We start from the raw sequence: 15,156 nt of genomic DNA, 5'->3' as shown, positions 1-15,156 counted from the left end.
CAGATACTTGCCAGGATTTATCTCCATTCCATACTATACAGTACATCCTGGTCATTCTGATTTGTTCCTATTTTCAGATCAATCTGATTTTACTTCTTGGGCCATAACTAAGTACTGTTCTATAGTTGGCACAGTATGCCATAATATTTCTTCTAGGTATTTTTTTCTTTTTCATCCTAAAGAATAACTTTCTTTTCTATTTGCTAGTCAATAACGGAATAACAATTGTGCCAAGTCCATAGTTGTGTCCTGCCATTCTGTTGGGGGGGATGTTGGCATTTCTGGGATGTTTTTGCTTTGTTGAAGCGCTTGGGAATTAGGGAGGGGGATTGTTTTCGGAGATGGAGCAGACTCCCTTCTAGCCAGTTTCAGCCTGGGTCCAAGGCTGTCATGCCCTGAGAGTGACAATACCTAGCACCTCAGCATTCTCAAAATATCTTCATGGCATCACATTGGCTGCCAGTGGACTGGTCAGAGGTTGGGATGAAGGAATTGTTTTGTGTTTTGCGCAGTATCTTCAGATTCCATCTGACTCTTCTGTAACCACTTTCTCTGAGTAAAGGTTATTTTGATTCAAGTCAATAGATTCAAGAGTTTTACTTTTCTGAGGGACCAATTAGGGTAGGTCTTTACAAATTGATTGATACCTAGGTCATGGAATTTGACAATCAGACAACATAAATGAATTCACTGTGCAGATAAGCCTAGATGTGGATAAGCCCTCCCTCAAAATGTTTCTATGTTTTAATTTTCACAATTGACTTATACAGGATTAATCCACAATTGTCCATTTTTCATGGTTAAAAACTTAAGGATCAGCAGATGGGTTTATCCATAAGTATATGCAAGAAATGCAGGTCTTTAAAAAATATTACTGTATATATTTGTGGATAAGCCTATCCACATTCAAGCCAAACCCAGTTCTGGGTGTATATTTTGGCACCTAATATTCTTGGCTTATACATAAGTATATGGTGTACTATAACATCATTCATGTGGATGGAAGAAGAATATTACATCTGCCCATTCAAGATACCTTATTTCAGTAGTAAGGACCATATTGATAGAATACCGTAGATTTAATGGAAATGTATATGGAACAACTGTATGGCTATTATTCTTGTCATACTCAGGATTGTTTTTTGACACGTATTTATCATGATAAAGCTGCCAAATTCAGTTGAGGAAAACAAGGACAATATGATATTTTTCAAGAGGTATGGCAGGTTTTCCTATTCTGCCTCAGTCTTCTTCTGTAAAGACCACTCTACATATTTCTGAATATGTGAAACAGGATTGACAGGATTCTTTTGCACAGATACACTCAAGGAGAAACAAGATACAAAAACTTTGTGTGCTTTCAGATACATGTGCTGGTACTTCAGGTTTTTGTTCTAAGCATGATCCCACAATGGCATGTACTATGCCTAAAATACCTAGAACAGTGGTTCTCAACCTTTTTAATGCCGCGACCCCCAACCGGTCGTAAGTTGAGGACTACTCAACTGGTGCAGCACTGTTTGCAGAATGGGACTTTTGGTGGGCTCAGCAGGGCAGAAGACAGCCTGGACAATTCCTATTGGCTTTTGAAAGCCAATAGAATTAGACTCTATTCAAGAGAGTCTATTCTATTGGCTTTCAAAAGCCAATAAAATAAAAGGGAGTAGCACAGCTAAGGAAAAGGGGGAAAAATGGCGGACTGCATTGTTTGGTGACCCTCGTGAAATGGTTGTTCGACCCCAAATGTGGTCCCGACCCACAGGTTGAGAACCACTGACCTAGAAGAAACTATGGCATACTGTGGCTATTGTAATTTTTAGTGTAGTACTATAAGTTATCAGAAGCTTTAGAGCAACATAATTTGTCCAAAAATCACCTCAAATGTGTGCACAGAAATTAAGTGTAAAAAATAATTCTTTAAAAATGAACACCAGAAGACATGGTATTGCTTTCAGCTGGTTTACTGTATACATTAGACAATATGTCTTGAGTTGCTTGAACAGGCAGCATACTAATATGAATAAATATTAAAACATCCACAAATAAAAAGAAAGCAGTATGGCAAAATTGGTAACACAATTAAGTAGAAAGGAAGGAAAGGGGAGGTAAAAAGTAATGAGAGGAAAACATAAGATTAGGAAGGATTTAATGGCAACAGAGAGACATTAGATAAAGATACTAAGCAACTTTCAGTTGGTTTTCTTGACCTTGTTTAGAATATCTGACTATGCCAAAACAGTAACAAAAACATAAGTGTGAGGTAATCCAGAAACACAAGTTTCAGAAATGTATTATTCCAGAAAAAGATTCCCCATAAACACTGTATTTCATGGGAGACAATTCAATTAATCATTACATATCAGTGTTATGAAACTGAAGGTTGTGAGTATTTTTATTGAAAAGCAGCCCCTGAAAGCTGTCTTGCTGAGCTGCCTTGCTAAGATGAGAGGTAGTGCCTCACCTTTTCCTCATCTTCTGTGTTTATACACAAAAACATTCTCAAGCTGGTCTGATCTCCCTCATAGGATTTCTGATGTATTTTTATTCTTATAAACATATATGTGGAACATCACAATGAAAAACAGTTGGAGAAGCAACTGCAATCAGCAATACAGCAGCAATTATGGCTTTTGCACTTTCTTATCCACATTTCATTACTCAATATGCAGAGCTTTAACTCTAAAAAAGAGGAGGTGAGAAGCTTTAATACATACATTTTCCTTTATCTTCTTACACAGCTGGTTTCCATGTTTCTGACAGTTACACATTTGACAGCTGAATACTGCTGCTTGCTTCTATTGCTTTTTGGTCTTCGTGTTTAAAGGGCAGTTCATATGGCTTGGTTGTCTTGTGCAGCTTTTCTAAGCGCCATATCATTATTTGCCTGAAGTGTTCTTCTTCCAATTTTTGCTTTGCCTGAAGCTCTAGTTCTTGGAGTTTCTCTTCAAGCTGAAGCCTGACTTGCAATTCTCTTTCCCACTATTACAAATAAATAAACAAATACAACATTACTTAATAGAGATTTTGGTATTACATAAAAACACAAAACTTTGATTTAAAATTCATCAGGTAGTGCAGATAATAGATGAAAAATTACAAAATTGGAAACGTATTTCCAATATTTCTTAAGATATTACTTAATTGACGGACAACTTGTGAATAAAATGTTTGAAAAACAGATAAAAGCACCAAATATATATACTACATTTCCAAATATGATTTCACATCATCTTCATCGGCATTTTATTTTAAAACTGAAATCCCTGGAACCAACAATACCAAACATCTGGAAAATTGGGCTGTTGGTTTGATTTCCGAGCTTGGCGATTTGGGGGGGACATCTTCAATGCACTTTGAATTGTGCTCATCAGAGCACTGACCTTTAAATAACTTTTTGTGTGATGTAAATTGGTGTGGGTGTTATTTGTCTGGATGTTTCTGAGTTTCAGGCTGTTTGATTGGCTGGTTGTTGTTGCTGGGCCATAGCCTTCGGTGTTCAATTTACATCACACAAAAACAGTATTTAAAGGCTCTGACAGATGAGCACAATTCAAAGTGCACTGAAGAGGTCTCCCCAAATGGAGATGAAACATTTGCAACCAAATCTCCAAGCTTGGAGATCAAACCAACAGCCCAACTACCAAATTGAGCTACTAATATTCAAACACATCTCAATTTGGAAAATTGTTGAAATAGAAGAACTGTTCTACTTCCCCAGTATGCCTGCCATTATTACCTGAAAGGGAAAGACGTACACAGCTTGCATGCTGTCAACTTCACAGAAGAAATGTAACACATTTACCCCCTATGAACTAGCAAGCATGCTATTTTCCAGCTCATGATTCCTCAATGAGCTACTCAATAATTAATTCTTTTTGAATGCATTATTTTATCATACTCGAGACTAAATGGGCTACTTGGGGGGGGGAGTAAATGTTTGCTGAGAAACAATCACTGTTTTAATGTCCCCTTGTCATTAACTTAAATATTAGAAATGACCAAGGCATAGCTGCAGTACATTTCAAACTTTAGAATACATTACTAAATGAGAACAGGTTTATATAATTTATTGATGGTGACATTAAAAATATTCAGAAAGCAGGGAAAAGATAATAGTTAATTTGAGAAGAGCACACATTTTCTGTGAAATAATTAATAATATATATTGTAATAATAGCTTTTCTCTGGTAGGGCCTGGAATCAGTAATAATCTCTACAGGTCTAAAAAAAAAATCCAATTCTTATTTTGTTATACCAACTGAGAAACATTCATTAGACAGTGAGAGCCAGCAACTTTCCCAAAGATGCTTTAATTCGATAACTTCCAGGGCTTACATAGAAGGCACCTATCATTTGTTATTATCAAGCATCATGATCAAATATGTGTTTCCCTGTGTGCATTATAGTTCAAGGTAGAGAATGAAACTCTCATATCATTCCACTGCTAATATATAAAAATCTCACAAATTGGCTCTGAGTAGGGCAAGTCACTTAATAGGGTTAGTTATATGTATGTAAACATAACAAAATTATGTTTACCTACATGTGTCCCTTTGCTTCTCCATCTCCTTCCTGGTAAAATGACCATGAAGATAAAGCAAGGTACTAAACATTAGACTTTCCTGAATGGCATAATCAATTTCTAAACAAATACAAAAGTATTAGCATGTAAATTAGTATGATAAAATATTTCACAAAGCCATCTTTATGAGAGTAGAAAACGTTAAAATGCAAATGGTGGCAGAAGATCCAAAAAGGCATGTATTCAGCACTTGAGACTGAAGTGAAAGCTAACAACTACGAGTCTTATGTAGGGCATGAGGTGAAACCATAAGAGAGAGAAAAAGAAGCAAAGACATCTTCAAGTTGCCAGGTTTGAAGAACATTGATGTAGACTATTTCTATAAAACTGTACTATTTCATTGATCTTTCCAACCAAGTGTGTCTATGTATGAGTGCCCAATATAGTTTTACAAATAGCACCAATCATGTCTAGTGTATATGTAAGAAAATAAAAGTGTTGAGAGCTACAGTCAAGGAAAAACCCATATAATCAATATTACTGTTGTATTATTGGCAGCCCTAAAGATAGGGTCAGGTGTAAAAACTGAAACTCATAATGATTTCATTATTAAGAGAAAAGTACAGATTAGATTCAAATAGAATAAAGGATTAATACAAAGATTTTTTTTAAAAAGGAAGTAAAATTCTTTGAAAATGTATAAAGAGAGATTTTACATTCAGAGAAAACTATTGTTGGGATACAATTTAATTTTCTGGGATACCCTCCAATTATTTTGTGGACAAACTAATCTTAAATAATAAAATGATCTCTTACTGAAGTATTGTAACTGAACAGGAAGCTTTTAGGCATTTTGCTCTGGTTATCATGGGGTTATAAAATACATTTCAATGCACTTAGTTGTTTGGTGAATTAATGTGTCAGCTTGTTTAGCGTATCAGGAAAAGTATATTTCCTTCTTTCAGTCCTGAAATAGGATGAAAATTAATGGATTTTAAACAGTATTGAAAGATGGGAAGCCCTGCACAGTTCTTCAAAAGATGGCAAGAGTGAAGGCAATGTTTATTGATATTGTGCCTCCATACCGCCACCATCTCAACACTCCATCCCTCCAGAACAATCTGAAATTATCCAATTACTCTTGCAAATCTCAAAATACAGTAAACAGCATTACTGCTTTGTCCCTAGAGAATCAATACAGAAACACAAAGAATGCCCCAGCTGCTCTACATTTTCAGCTCCTATTGTATTTGCTTCTCTGATGATTCCCCACACACAACAAAGCCAGCAAGCCCCTGTCCTTTGGTTGAGTTTAAACTTGATACAAAACTTGATGACTGAACTTCTGCAGAGAAGTTAGAGGATCTGGCTTGAGAACAAGTGTCAGAGTGAAGCAAAAAGTGGAAATGGTCCTTTACTCAGCTGAATTTCAGTGTTCCTAATGGAAAATAACCTTCAATGTAATCCTGGATATGCTACAGCTAAACTGGAAATAAATCAGCTCAGTTGTCAAATACAGAATATATTGTGGGATTGCATAAATAATGGAACTGATTTTGGGAAATATGCAATGACAAAGAGTGGATGTGCCTATATTCATGCTACTCATACCTAGGACTGCATTTCCCTCCACAATTAGGATGATTGAATTGGCCATTTTTGTTTCTAAAGGAATCCAACACATGAGAGGTCAGTTAGTATGCATGTTACTAATGGGGAAGATGCATTGATACATTATGTGCCATCAAATCATGAAACGGTTCATCTAATTTATCACTGAAATCTATTTCATGTATAAACCAGGTTTCTGAAACATTACGAAGATATGAAAAAGAAATAATTTACTATGGCATGCAGGAAAGCACAAGCACACATACAAACTTTTTATTTATCACACATTTGTCATAGTTCAAATAAACGTGAAACTATAAAATGAACGGAAGGTGTTGTGTATAGTATGAAAAGTTAAAATAAGTCTCTTTAATAATGCATATATTTGTTATTCTTAATTAGCCCTTCATCTCTCCTGTTTCCATGGTTCTAAAAAAAAAAGATAATTTTCATGGATCCCAAAATAATATGCAATACGTTTTTTACAATAAAACATATGTAAAAATCAATAATTACCATTCTGAAATTGGGAAGGCAAATAAAACTATAACAAATATTTAAAGTATTTTCAAATCCAATTGTTTAAATTTCCTGTCATGTTGCTATAAGAATTTGGCAATGAAAATATAATAGTTAAGTTCAAATATTTCACTTGGAAATAATATAATATTTTTAGATGCGATGACATTCATCAGTTGTTGTCTTATATTGATGACCATATAGTAAGTACTTTCAGATGCCAATTCCATACCAGATATTGACTACTATAAGCATTGTAGTCTAAAATATTTGAATATAAAATGCTAGCTTCAAATGATGGCACTATATAAAATATATCTATTGTCTCCAATAAACAAAAGAGAAGGGACGTTGTCTTACCTGAATGCCTTTTCTCAGCATGATGATGGAGAATCCACAGTGGGTTGTCTTAGCCTTCTTGCCCAGATGAGACTGTCAGAAAGTTGCCACGCCTCCTGCTGGGCTGGATTGTACCCAGTTTTCAACCAAGGTGAAGTAACCAACAAAGTCCAACGCATTGGTTCCTAATATCCCTGAAACAGAACCAGACGGCCCCTAAAGGGTGGGTGTGGATTCTCCATCATCATGCTGAGAAAAGGCGTTCAGGTAAGACAACGCACCTTCTCCCACATGATGAGTAGAGAATCCACCGGTGGGACATACCAAAGCCGCTCATGTCCCTACAAGGGGGAAACAGTCTGGGCTTGTGTCCCACTAGAGGAAACCACTTGCTGCAACACCCTCCAGCCAAACAAAGCATCCGAAGAGGCAAACTTGTCCAACTTATAGTGCCTGATGAAGGAGGAAGGGGAGGACCAAGTTGCCGCCTTGCAGATTTCTTCAATGGACGTCTGTATAGACCAGGCCACAGACGTAGCCGCACTGCGAGTGGACAGTGATGTAGCCAGGAACCGGTAGGGATTGAGACAGATAAGCGCGGGCGATGCATGCCCTGATCCACCTCCCAATGGTCGAAGAAGAGACCTTCTGGCCCATGGAAGAGGGCTGAAAGGATACGAACAGGGCCTCAGACTTGCAAAAGGCAGAAGTCCATTTGATATAATGTTGCAGGGCCCTGCGCACATCCAGCTTATGCCACCGCTGTTCCAGCCTATAGGATGGATTGGGACTAAAATTGGGAAGTACTACCTCCTGAGCCCTATGAAACCAGGTATTGATCTTGGGAATGAAGGATGGATCTAAATGAAGGACCACCCTGTCCTCATGGAAGATACACAGGTCACTCCTAACTGAAAGGGCAGCCAACTCAGAAATGCGTCTGGCTGACATGACCGCAATCAGGAAGGCTACTTTCGATGAAAGGAGTCGTAAAGAGCAAGACTGGATGGGTTCAAATGGCATTGAAATTAGAGCCTGTAGACAGGTCCCAAGAGGGGTATCGACATATCACCAGTGGCCTGCCATTAGTCGCCCCCTTGAGGAAGGAGCTTACCACTGAGTGCTGGGCTAACGGGACAAGATTGTCACATGTAAGCACCATGGATAAGGCCGCTATCTGCCTGAGGATAGTGCTAGGAGTTAACCCCTTATTTAGACCCTCCAACAAATAGTCCAGAATATTTGGAATGGTCACAGAAAGAGGTTGGAGGTGGTGTTTAGTGCACCACAGGCAGAGGTTTCTCCATGTCGCATCATAAATCCTATTTGTAGAGGGGCGCCTGGAAGCTTGTACCATAGAGATCACCCTCGACGAATATGATTGTCTGGTTAGATTCCGCCACTCAAGTGCCAGGCAGCCAACTGGAGCCACTGGGGATCCGGTGTTGAAGGGCCTCTTGGCTGAGGGAGATGCGTTCTGGAGGGATCCTCTATGGCAGCGAGATAGAAAGGTCCACGAGGTTGGCAAACCACGGGCGTCTCGGCCAATGTGGAGCAACCAATATGATGTCTGCTCGTTCCTGAAGCACCTTGAAGATGGTCTCCGGAATCAGGGGGAAGGGAGGAAAGGCGTACAGCAACTCCTGGGGCCATCTGCTGCGGAGAGCGTCCATTCCCTCTGCACCTGGGGATGGGAACCTGAAGAAGAACCTCGGGAGTTGAGAGTTGTTTGAAGAGGCAAACAGGTCCAACTGGGGCTGACCAAATCTGTCTGAGATCTCCCTGAACAGAGCTGGGTCCAGGTGCCACTCAGAGTAGTTCACCGGAGATCTGCTCAGAGAGTCCACTTGACAGTTTGCCTCCCCCGAAATATGCTCTGCCTTCAGAGAGCCAAAGTTGACCTCTGCCCAAGCATTCAAGTGGCGGGCCTCGCTCATGAGGGACTTGAATTGGGTCCCTCCCTGTTTGTTTATGTGGGCCTTTGCTGCTACTTTGTCGGTGAGTACCAGAACGTGCTGTCCCACTACCCTGTCAACGAAGTGGCGTAAGGCCAGATGTATGGCCCTGAGCTCCAGCCAGTTGATGCTGTGCTTTAAGTCCGAATGGGACCACCAACCCTGAGCTAAATGGGATTGGAGGTGAGCCCCCCAGCCAAACAGGCTTGCATCCATGGTCAAGGTGAACCTGGCTGGCTCCTTGAAGAGCAAGCCCTTGGCCATGGCTGGGGAGGTCCACCACTGTAGGAAACACAAGGTCTGGCGTGGAACTTTTACTCTTCTGTTGGAAGAGCTGCTGCCCAACTTCTGGAAGGGAAGAAGCAACCACTGTAAATCTCTGGAGTGTGACCTGGCTCACGGGATGATCCCCATACAGGAGACCATTTTCCCCAACAACTGTGATAGCACGACTAGAGGGACCACTTTCTCCCTTCGGACCCAGTGTACGAGGATCTGGATGCTGTCCCGACGCTCCTGGGAGAGAAAAACCATGCAGAGCTCCGAGTCTATGACTGCCCCCAGGTGAAGGAGATGAGTTGCAGGGACTGTGTGACTCTTCTGGAAGTTCACGGAAAATCCGTGTTCCTGAAGAGTCCTGATGGTGAATGCCAGGTCTGATTGGGCCAAATGGAAGGAATGGGACTGGATGAGAATATCATCCAGATAATGTTGCACATGCACCAGAATCATTCTCAGGCAGGCTGCTAGGATCTTTGTGAATACCCGTAGGGCCGAAGAAAGGCCAAACAGAAGTGCCTTGTACTGAAAATGCCGGTGGGCATAGCAAAATCGGAGGAATTTACGGTGCTTGGGATGGATTGGAACATGCAGATAAGCTTCCGTCAAGGACAGAAGGAAATCCCCCCTCCTGACACTGGCCAGGATAGACTTGAGAGTCTGCAGCTTGAACCACTTGTAGGTCAAGTGGTAATTTAGTCCTTTCAAGTCCAATATGGCCCTCCAGCCCCCCCCAGGCGTTCGGGACCACGAACAGAATGGAGTAAAAACCCTTTCCCTTCTGTTCCGTGGGCACTGGTTCTATGGCCTCTATCTGCAGTAGATGGGAGATGGCCATGGACATGAGTCTTGCCTTGGTAGCATTCCTTGAGTTGGGACAAGCGAGGAAGCGGCCTGGAGGTATGGTTAAAAACTCCAGGGTCAGACCGTGTTGGATGGTGTCTAACACCCAGTAGTCCGTGGTGGTGGCATCCCATCTGCTGGCAAAGAGAGAAAGCCGACCACCTATAGGGGAGCTGTCCCTGGAGTCACGGATGGCTTCTGGATCCCCAAAAGGGCCGTTTAGACTGGTATTGTGGCCTAGCTCTGGGAGCTTGGCAGTCCTGTTTGGCGATCCTGCCTGGGAGGAAAGGTGCGAGCTGCTCGCACCTGGTCTGGGGGAATCAGCGCCTGAAGCTCACGAAGCCAGATGATGGAAGACCTGGCGAAGAAAGACGACAATGTCGCTGCCCTTACTGACCACGTCGAGGCTTGATGAGCCATAAGGAGGGAAAATTCAAACCACCTTTCCTCTGCTTTCAAGGCCTCGGCCATGTCCCCTGGTACCGTGGAAGAAGAAAATAAAGAGGTTAATGGTGTATCCACAAGTGGCATTTCCAGGAGCGAAGAGAAGGAGGAAGAGACATTGAATAGTTTTTTCTCTGTCCCGCTGGGAGTGGGGAGAGTGCCAAGGGAGGACCATTGTTTTTCCACCGTGCTGCAAAAGAAGGGCAGGCAGGGAATCTGCTTCTCCTCGATCACTAGCTCTGAGAACAGAGGGTTCGAATTCTGGGTGGTGGGAGGAATCGGCTTAGGCTCCTGTTTGGAAGCGATGTTGGCTGAGGTGCACGCTTTCAGGAGCAGCGACCTAAACAGAGAAGGATCGAAGAGGTGACGGATCTGGAGCTGCTTCCTTGTCGTCTGACATAGGCATGCCAGAAGTCTCGTAATTCACGGAATCATCCTCTCCCACCTGAGAGGATCTGTCTGAGTAGACAGAGCTGGGAAACAACTCAGGCTCTGCCAGGGGTAAAGCTGTTGGAGGAGGCACAGGTACCTGAGAAGGTTGTTGACCCATGGAGGAGGTCATGTACTGTGCAAAGGCTTGAGCCATAATGGCCTGAAATTGGTCTGGCCACGCCCCTGTTGCTCTGTCGGGCGAATGCTGGCCGCCATAGGCGTATATGTGACCTCTGGACCTTGCTGAGATATGTGGGAAGGGGAAGCGCCCCGACTACCTGTAAGGGAGGAGAGAGGGAGATCCACCTGTCCAGTTTTCCCCTGAGGAGACCATGCTTTCAGGGCAGTGTTTAATGGTGCATATTGAGGCTCAAAGGGTGAGCGGTCCAGTGGAACAGGGGAAACCAATTCTGCTCCACAGGAGGTGAGCCTCTGAGCTCTGGAGAACTCTCTTTCTAGTGCCTGATGTCTCCTCGAGGCCTCTCTCTCAGCAGCTTTGGAGGGCTTCTTGGTGGACATGGCCTTTGCCTTGGCTTTTATCCTCCACGCAGCCTCCAATTTGGAGGATCTACGCTTCTTCTTGGCGAGGGAAACAGAAGAGCCCTGCGTTGGCTGAGGAGTTGCACTGTCTGCCATTGTAACCAAGATATTCCAGACAGGAGATATCCGGGGTAGGAGCGGATTACAAGTCTGGGTTGTCGGAGAGGGAAGCCCCGGGCTCTGAACAACTACAATGGCTGACAGCCAGATAGTTATCTAAAACTATCTGCTAGGCCCTGCGGCACAGTGCCTGCGGCTAATAAGGACAGGTGGTAGCTGATAAAAATCTCCCTGTAATGAATGTCTAGTTGGTGGGCTCCCCCCCAAGAGGATTGGGCCCACTGATACGCAAGGAAATATAATACCTCTCCCTAACACTTAAGGTCATAAAGGGGAAAGCCCCTGAAGAGCCTGCTGGTGTCTCAAGGAAAAGGCCCAAAGGTCTGTCAGCCAATACAGAGAGTAAGGCTGAGGAGCTTTTGTGCGGTGCCCAAACAGCAGCTTTAAATAAATGAAATTTGGGATAAGCCAATTGACTTAGCCAATTCAGAATGGTGAGTGGAAAGTCCACCAGTTCTCAACCTGATAGCTAAGTCAGAGGAGCCTTAAATTAATGCGTCCTGCTGCGCGAAGACTAAGTCGAAAACTGGGTACAGTCCAGCCCAGCGGGAGGCGTGGCAACTTTCTGACTTAGTCTCATCTGGGCAAGAAAGCTAAGACAACCCACCGGTGGATTCTCCACTCATCATGCTAGAGAACATTCAGAATAATAATTTGTAGGGGGCACTTTATAAGATGATTTTCATTTTTGTATAAATATGCAAAAACTATCGTTCACATATTAACTGGCTGTGTAAAACAATTGAATGTCTGTATGTTGAATTGGGCTACCTTGATGTTGTGAGTTAAAGTTGTATATCGGTTGAACTTGCTAATATTTGCTAATATTTCATTAAAAATGAAGAGAATAATGTTCAAATTTTCCATTGGTTATGAGGTAGTTTCTAAAATATGGGGCAGCAAAGTCAGATAGACTGATTCCAGAGTCAGAATAATAATTTGTAGGGGGCACTTTTTAAGATGATTTTCATTTTTGTATAAATATGCAAAAACTATCGTTCACATATTAACTGGCTGTGTAAAACAATTGAATGTCTGTATCTTGAATTGAGCTACCTTGATGTTGTGAATTAAAGTTGTATATCAGTTGAACTTGCTAATATTTGCTAATATTTCATTAAAAATGAAGAGAATAATGTTCAAATTTTCCATTGGTTATGAGGTAGTTTCTAAAATATGGGGCAGCAAAGTCACACAGACTGATTCCAGAGTCAGACTGCACCCTAAAGTAGCACCTGCAGTCACTCAACATTTTTCCCCCATGGGGAAAACTGTGTGTAATGTAAATAGCTTAAGTAAAGAACGTATATTTAAACAATGTTTTCTATTGCTCATTCATAGTACATCTATTCATTTTAAATTGCTTCTGTTGTGATATGAATAGTGTATATCCATAAGAAAATCTATGTGTTTAAGAGTCATTACCAATTTGATATATATAACCAAAGAAATAATTAATTCATAAGAAGGGAAGTATAGATTTTTTCGTAATCTATTTTATAATATTCTCTTTAGCCTTCTCTTTTCCAAGCATCTGGCAGACAGAGCCCATACAGAGGGCCAAAAAATAAATGGCCTTGAGAATAGTTATATTAGACTTAATGGGCTTGAAACCCTCACTATTATGCTCTATAACGATGGCCCCCAAACTTTTGGGCGCCAGGGACTGCTTTTGTGGAGAGGTTTTTCCATGGACTGGCGGAAGCGTGGTTTCATGTGCTGCCTGCACTACGTGGATGGGGCTTCGCTTGTTTGCATGCCGTGGACCAGTGCCAGTCCACAGACCGGGGTTGGTGACCTCTACTCTATAACCTGTAAAAGATAGTATTTTAGTGTTTTCCTGATGGTTGAGAGTACAACAACTTTTTCCAATTCTTAAAAATATGCATAAATATATCAAAATTTCATATATATGTGAAGTAGTAATGACAAAGTTAAACTTGGTTAAAATACATTATTTCCAAAAAATATCAAGTTTATTTCCCAAAATTCAGGAGTTCCCGAAACTTACTGATAGTGGTAAATTATCAGTTTATGGCTGCATTAATGCAAATATACATTTCAGTTCCCAATCTTACCTGAGCATTTATGATTCTCCTTAGTTCCATATCAGTACGTGTAAGGTAATCGGGATATGGATATTTTGGTACACCAGCTTGCAAAAGTTCTTCCCTTAGAAAAAAAAGAGGGAAAAATGTTATCATCTAAGAGATATCAAGTTTTTCAGTGTTTTGATATATTGCAAAGACTAGTTAGACAGACATCATTACATGCTAATTTTTACATATCTAAAGAAAAGTTATGAATTGGGGCAATATTCTAAATCTGTGTTATATCTCCAGTGCAGTACTGTTTTATGTGCAATCTATTTAGTAGATATAGTATTTTTAAAAAACCCACATTTATAACCTGTATCTCATATATTTTATTTCTGTACTTATGTCTGGCTATATAATTACTCTGAGTTTAAGTTATAATTATAATCATAAAAATTATTAGTTGCTGCAGTTTTGTGACTAAAATATAACACGTGTTCATTACTGACACATTTCCATAATTTCATCCCATCAAAATATGCTGTTTTTCCTTTTCCAAAAGAAAAAAAACTAAACACTAAAACAAACTAAAAAGTGAATACTCAAAATTAACCAATATGCAGATAAAACGTTTGTTCAAATGAACTTAAGTAAATAACAATATGCAGGCAGGAAGTTCCTGAAATTAGATGTCACAGCTAAGAAATCCCTCTCATATATTCTAATCAATTACAGAGTACTATCCCTGCTTTTTTTTTTTTTTAATAAGCAGACAAAATTCCATATGAAAGTCTCTTTAGGTATCCTAAGCCTAAGATGTTTAGGGCTTTAAAACACAGCTTGCTCATCCATCTTCTAGAAAACTATACGAGATGGCTCTGATGTTTATGGGATTTAGGAGAAATTACCAAATTTATCCTCTGCCTATAGGAGCAGCCAGTTGACAATAGGGGAATTTCAAGTGGAACTGATTCATTTCTGCTGTCATAACCTCAGAAATGAATTATAGAAAAGTATAACAGACAAATTGCTATTATAGCTGTTTTATCACCTGTTTTAACAAATAATCAGGTTCTGCTGACAAAATGTTTTTGTTCAGTTTCCTTTTTTTTCACTTCTCATATTTTTGCCTACCTGGTTTATTAGATTCCATTCAGCCCCTTTATACCAATTCTCTAAAAGTTTTGGTTGTATTATTACAGCAGGAGAAATTTGACATATTTTTATTTTGATACTAATTCAATGGCACCTGCCATGCAATTGATCATTATGCACAAAAATGGCTTTGAATTAATTTAAGATGAATCTTGCAAGCCCAGTGTTCATAATTCATGAGTAGAAATAAAGAAAATTACAATATTTCCAATTAAATTGAAAGTAGATATGGACTCTTCAATCAGCTCTTTTAGAGGACTATACTATGAAACAATGAGAGTGAAAGATAGAAACTCATTAGAAATAACCATGATAGAGCTTTTCTTCAATTATTTCATACAACGTATAAGGATTCCAAATT

At 40.4% G+C, this 15,156-nt stretch overlaps 1 protein-coding gene across 4 annotated transcripts in view; it reads right to left on the bottom strand.

Moving 5' to 3' along the window:
- Positions 1 to 1,953: 1,953 nt before the first annotated feature.
- TMEM232 (transmembrane protein 232) overlaps positions 1,954 to 15,156 on the bottom strand; it is a 114,221-nt gene continuing 101,018 nt past the window's right edge. For 3 of the 4 annotated variants that reach the window (XM_039365309.1, XM_039365310.1, XM_039365311.1), the window contains 2 exons: positions 13,683 to 13,776; positions 1,954 to 2,979 (listed from right to left, as the gene is read on the bottom strand). In XM_039365309.1, coding sequence (XP_039221243.1) covers positions 2,761 to 2,979; positions 13,683 to 13,776 — 313 coding nt within the window. In that variant the 3' untranslated portion in view covers positions 1,954 to 2,760. Of the gene's footprint in view, positions 2,980 to 7,012; positions 7,186 to 13,682; positions 13,777 to 15,156 lie in introns of all 4 variants that reach the window. The other variant, XR_005559400.1, reaches the window with a different exon arrangement.

The sequence above is a fragment of the Crotalus tigris genome, unplaced genomic scaffold, assembly GCF_016545835.1.
Source record: "Crotalus tigris isolate CLP2741 ecotype Arizona unplaced genomic scaffold, ASM1654583v1 scf7180000020032.448945, whole genome shotgun sequence".
NCBI classification, from domain to species: Eukaryota; Metazoa; Chordata; class Lepidosauria; order Squamata; family Viperidae; genus Crotalus; species Crotalus tigris.
Note: the sequence above shows the minus strand (reverse complement) of the source record. Positions and strands in the feature narration are given on the sequence as shown.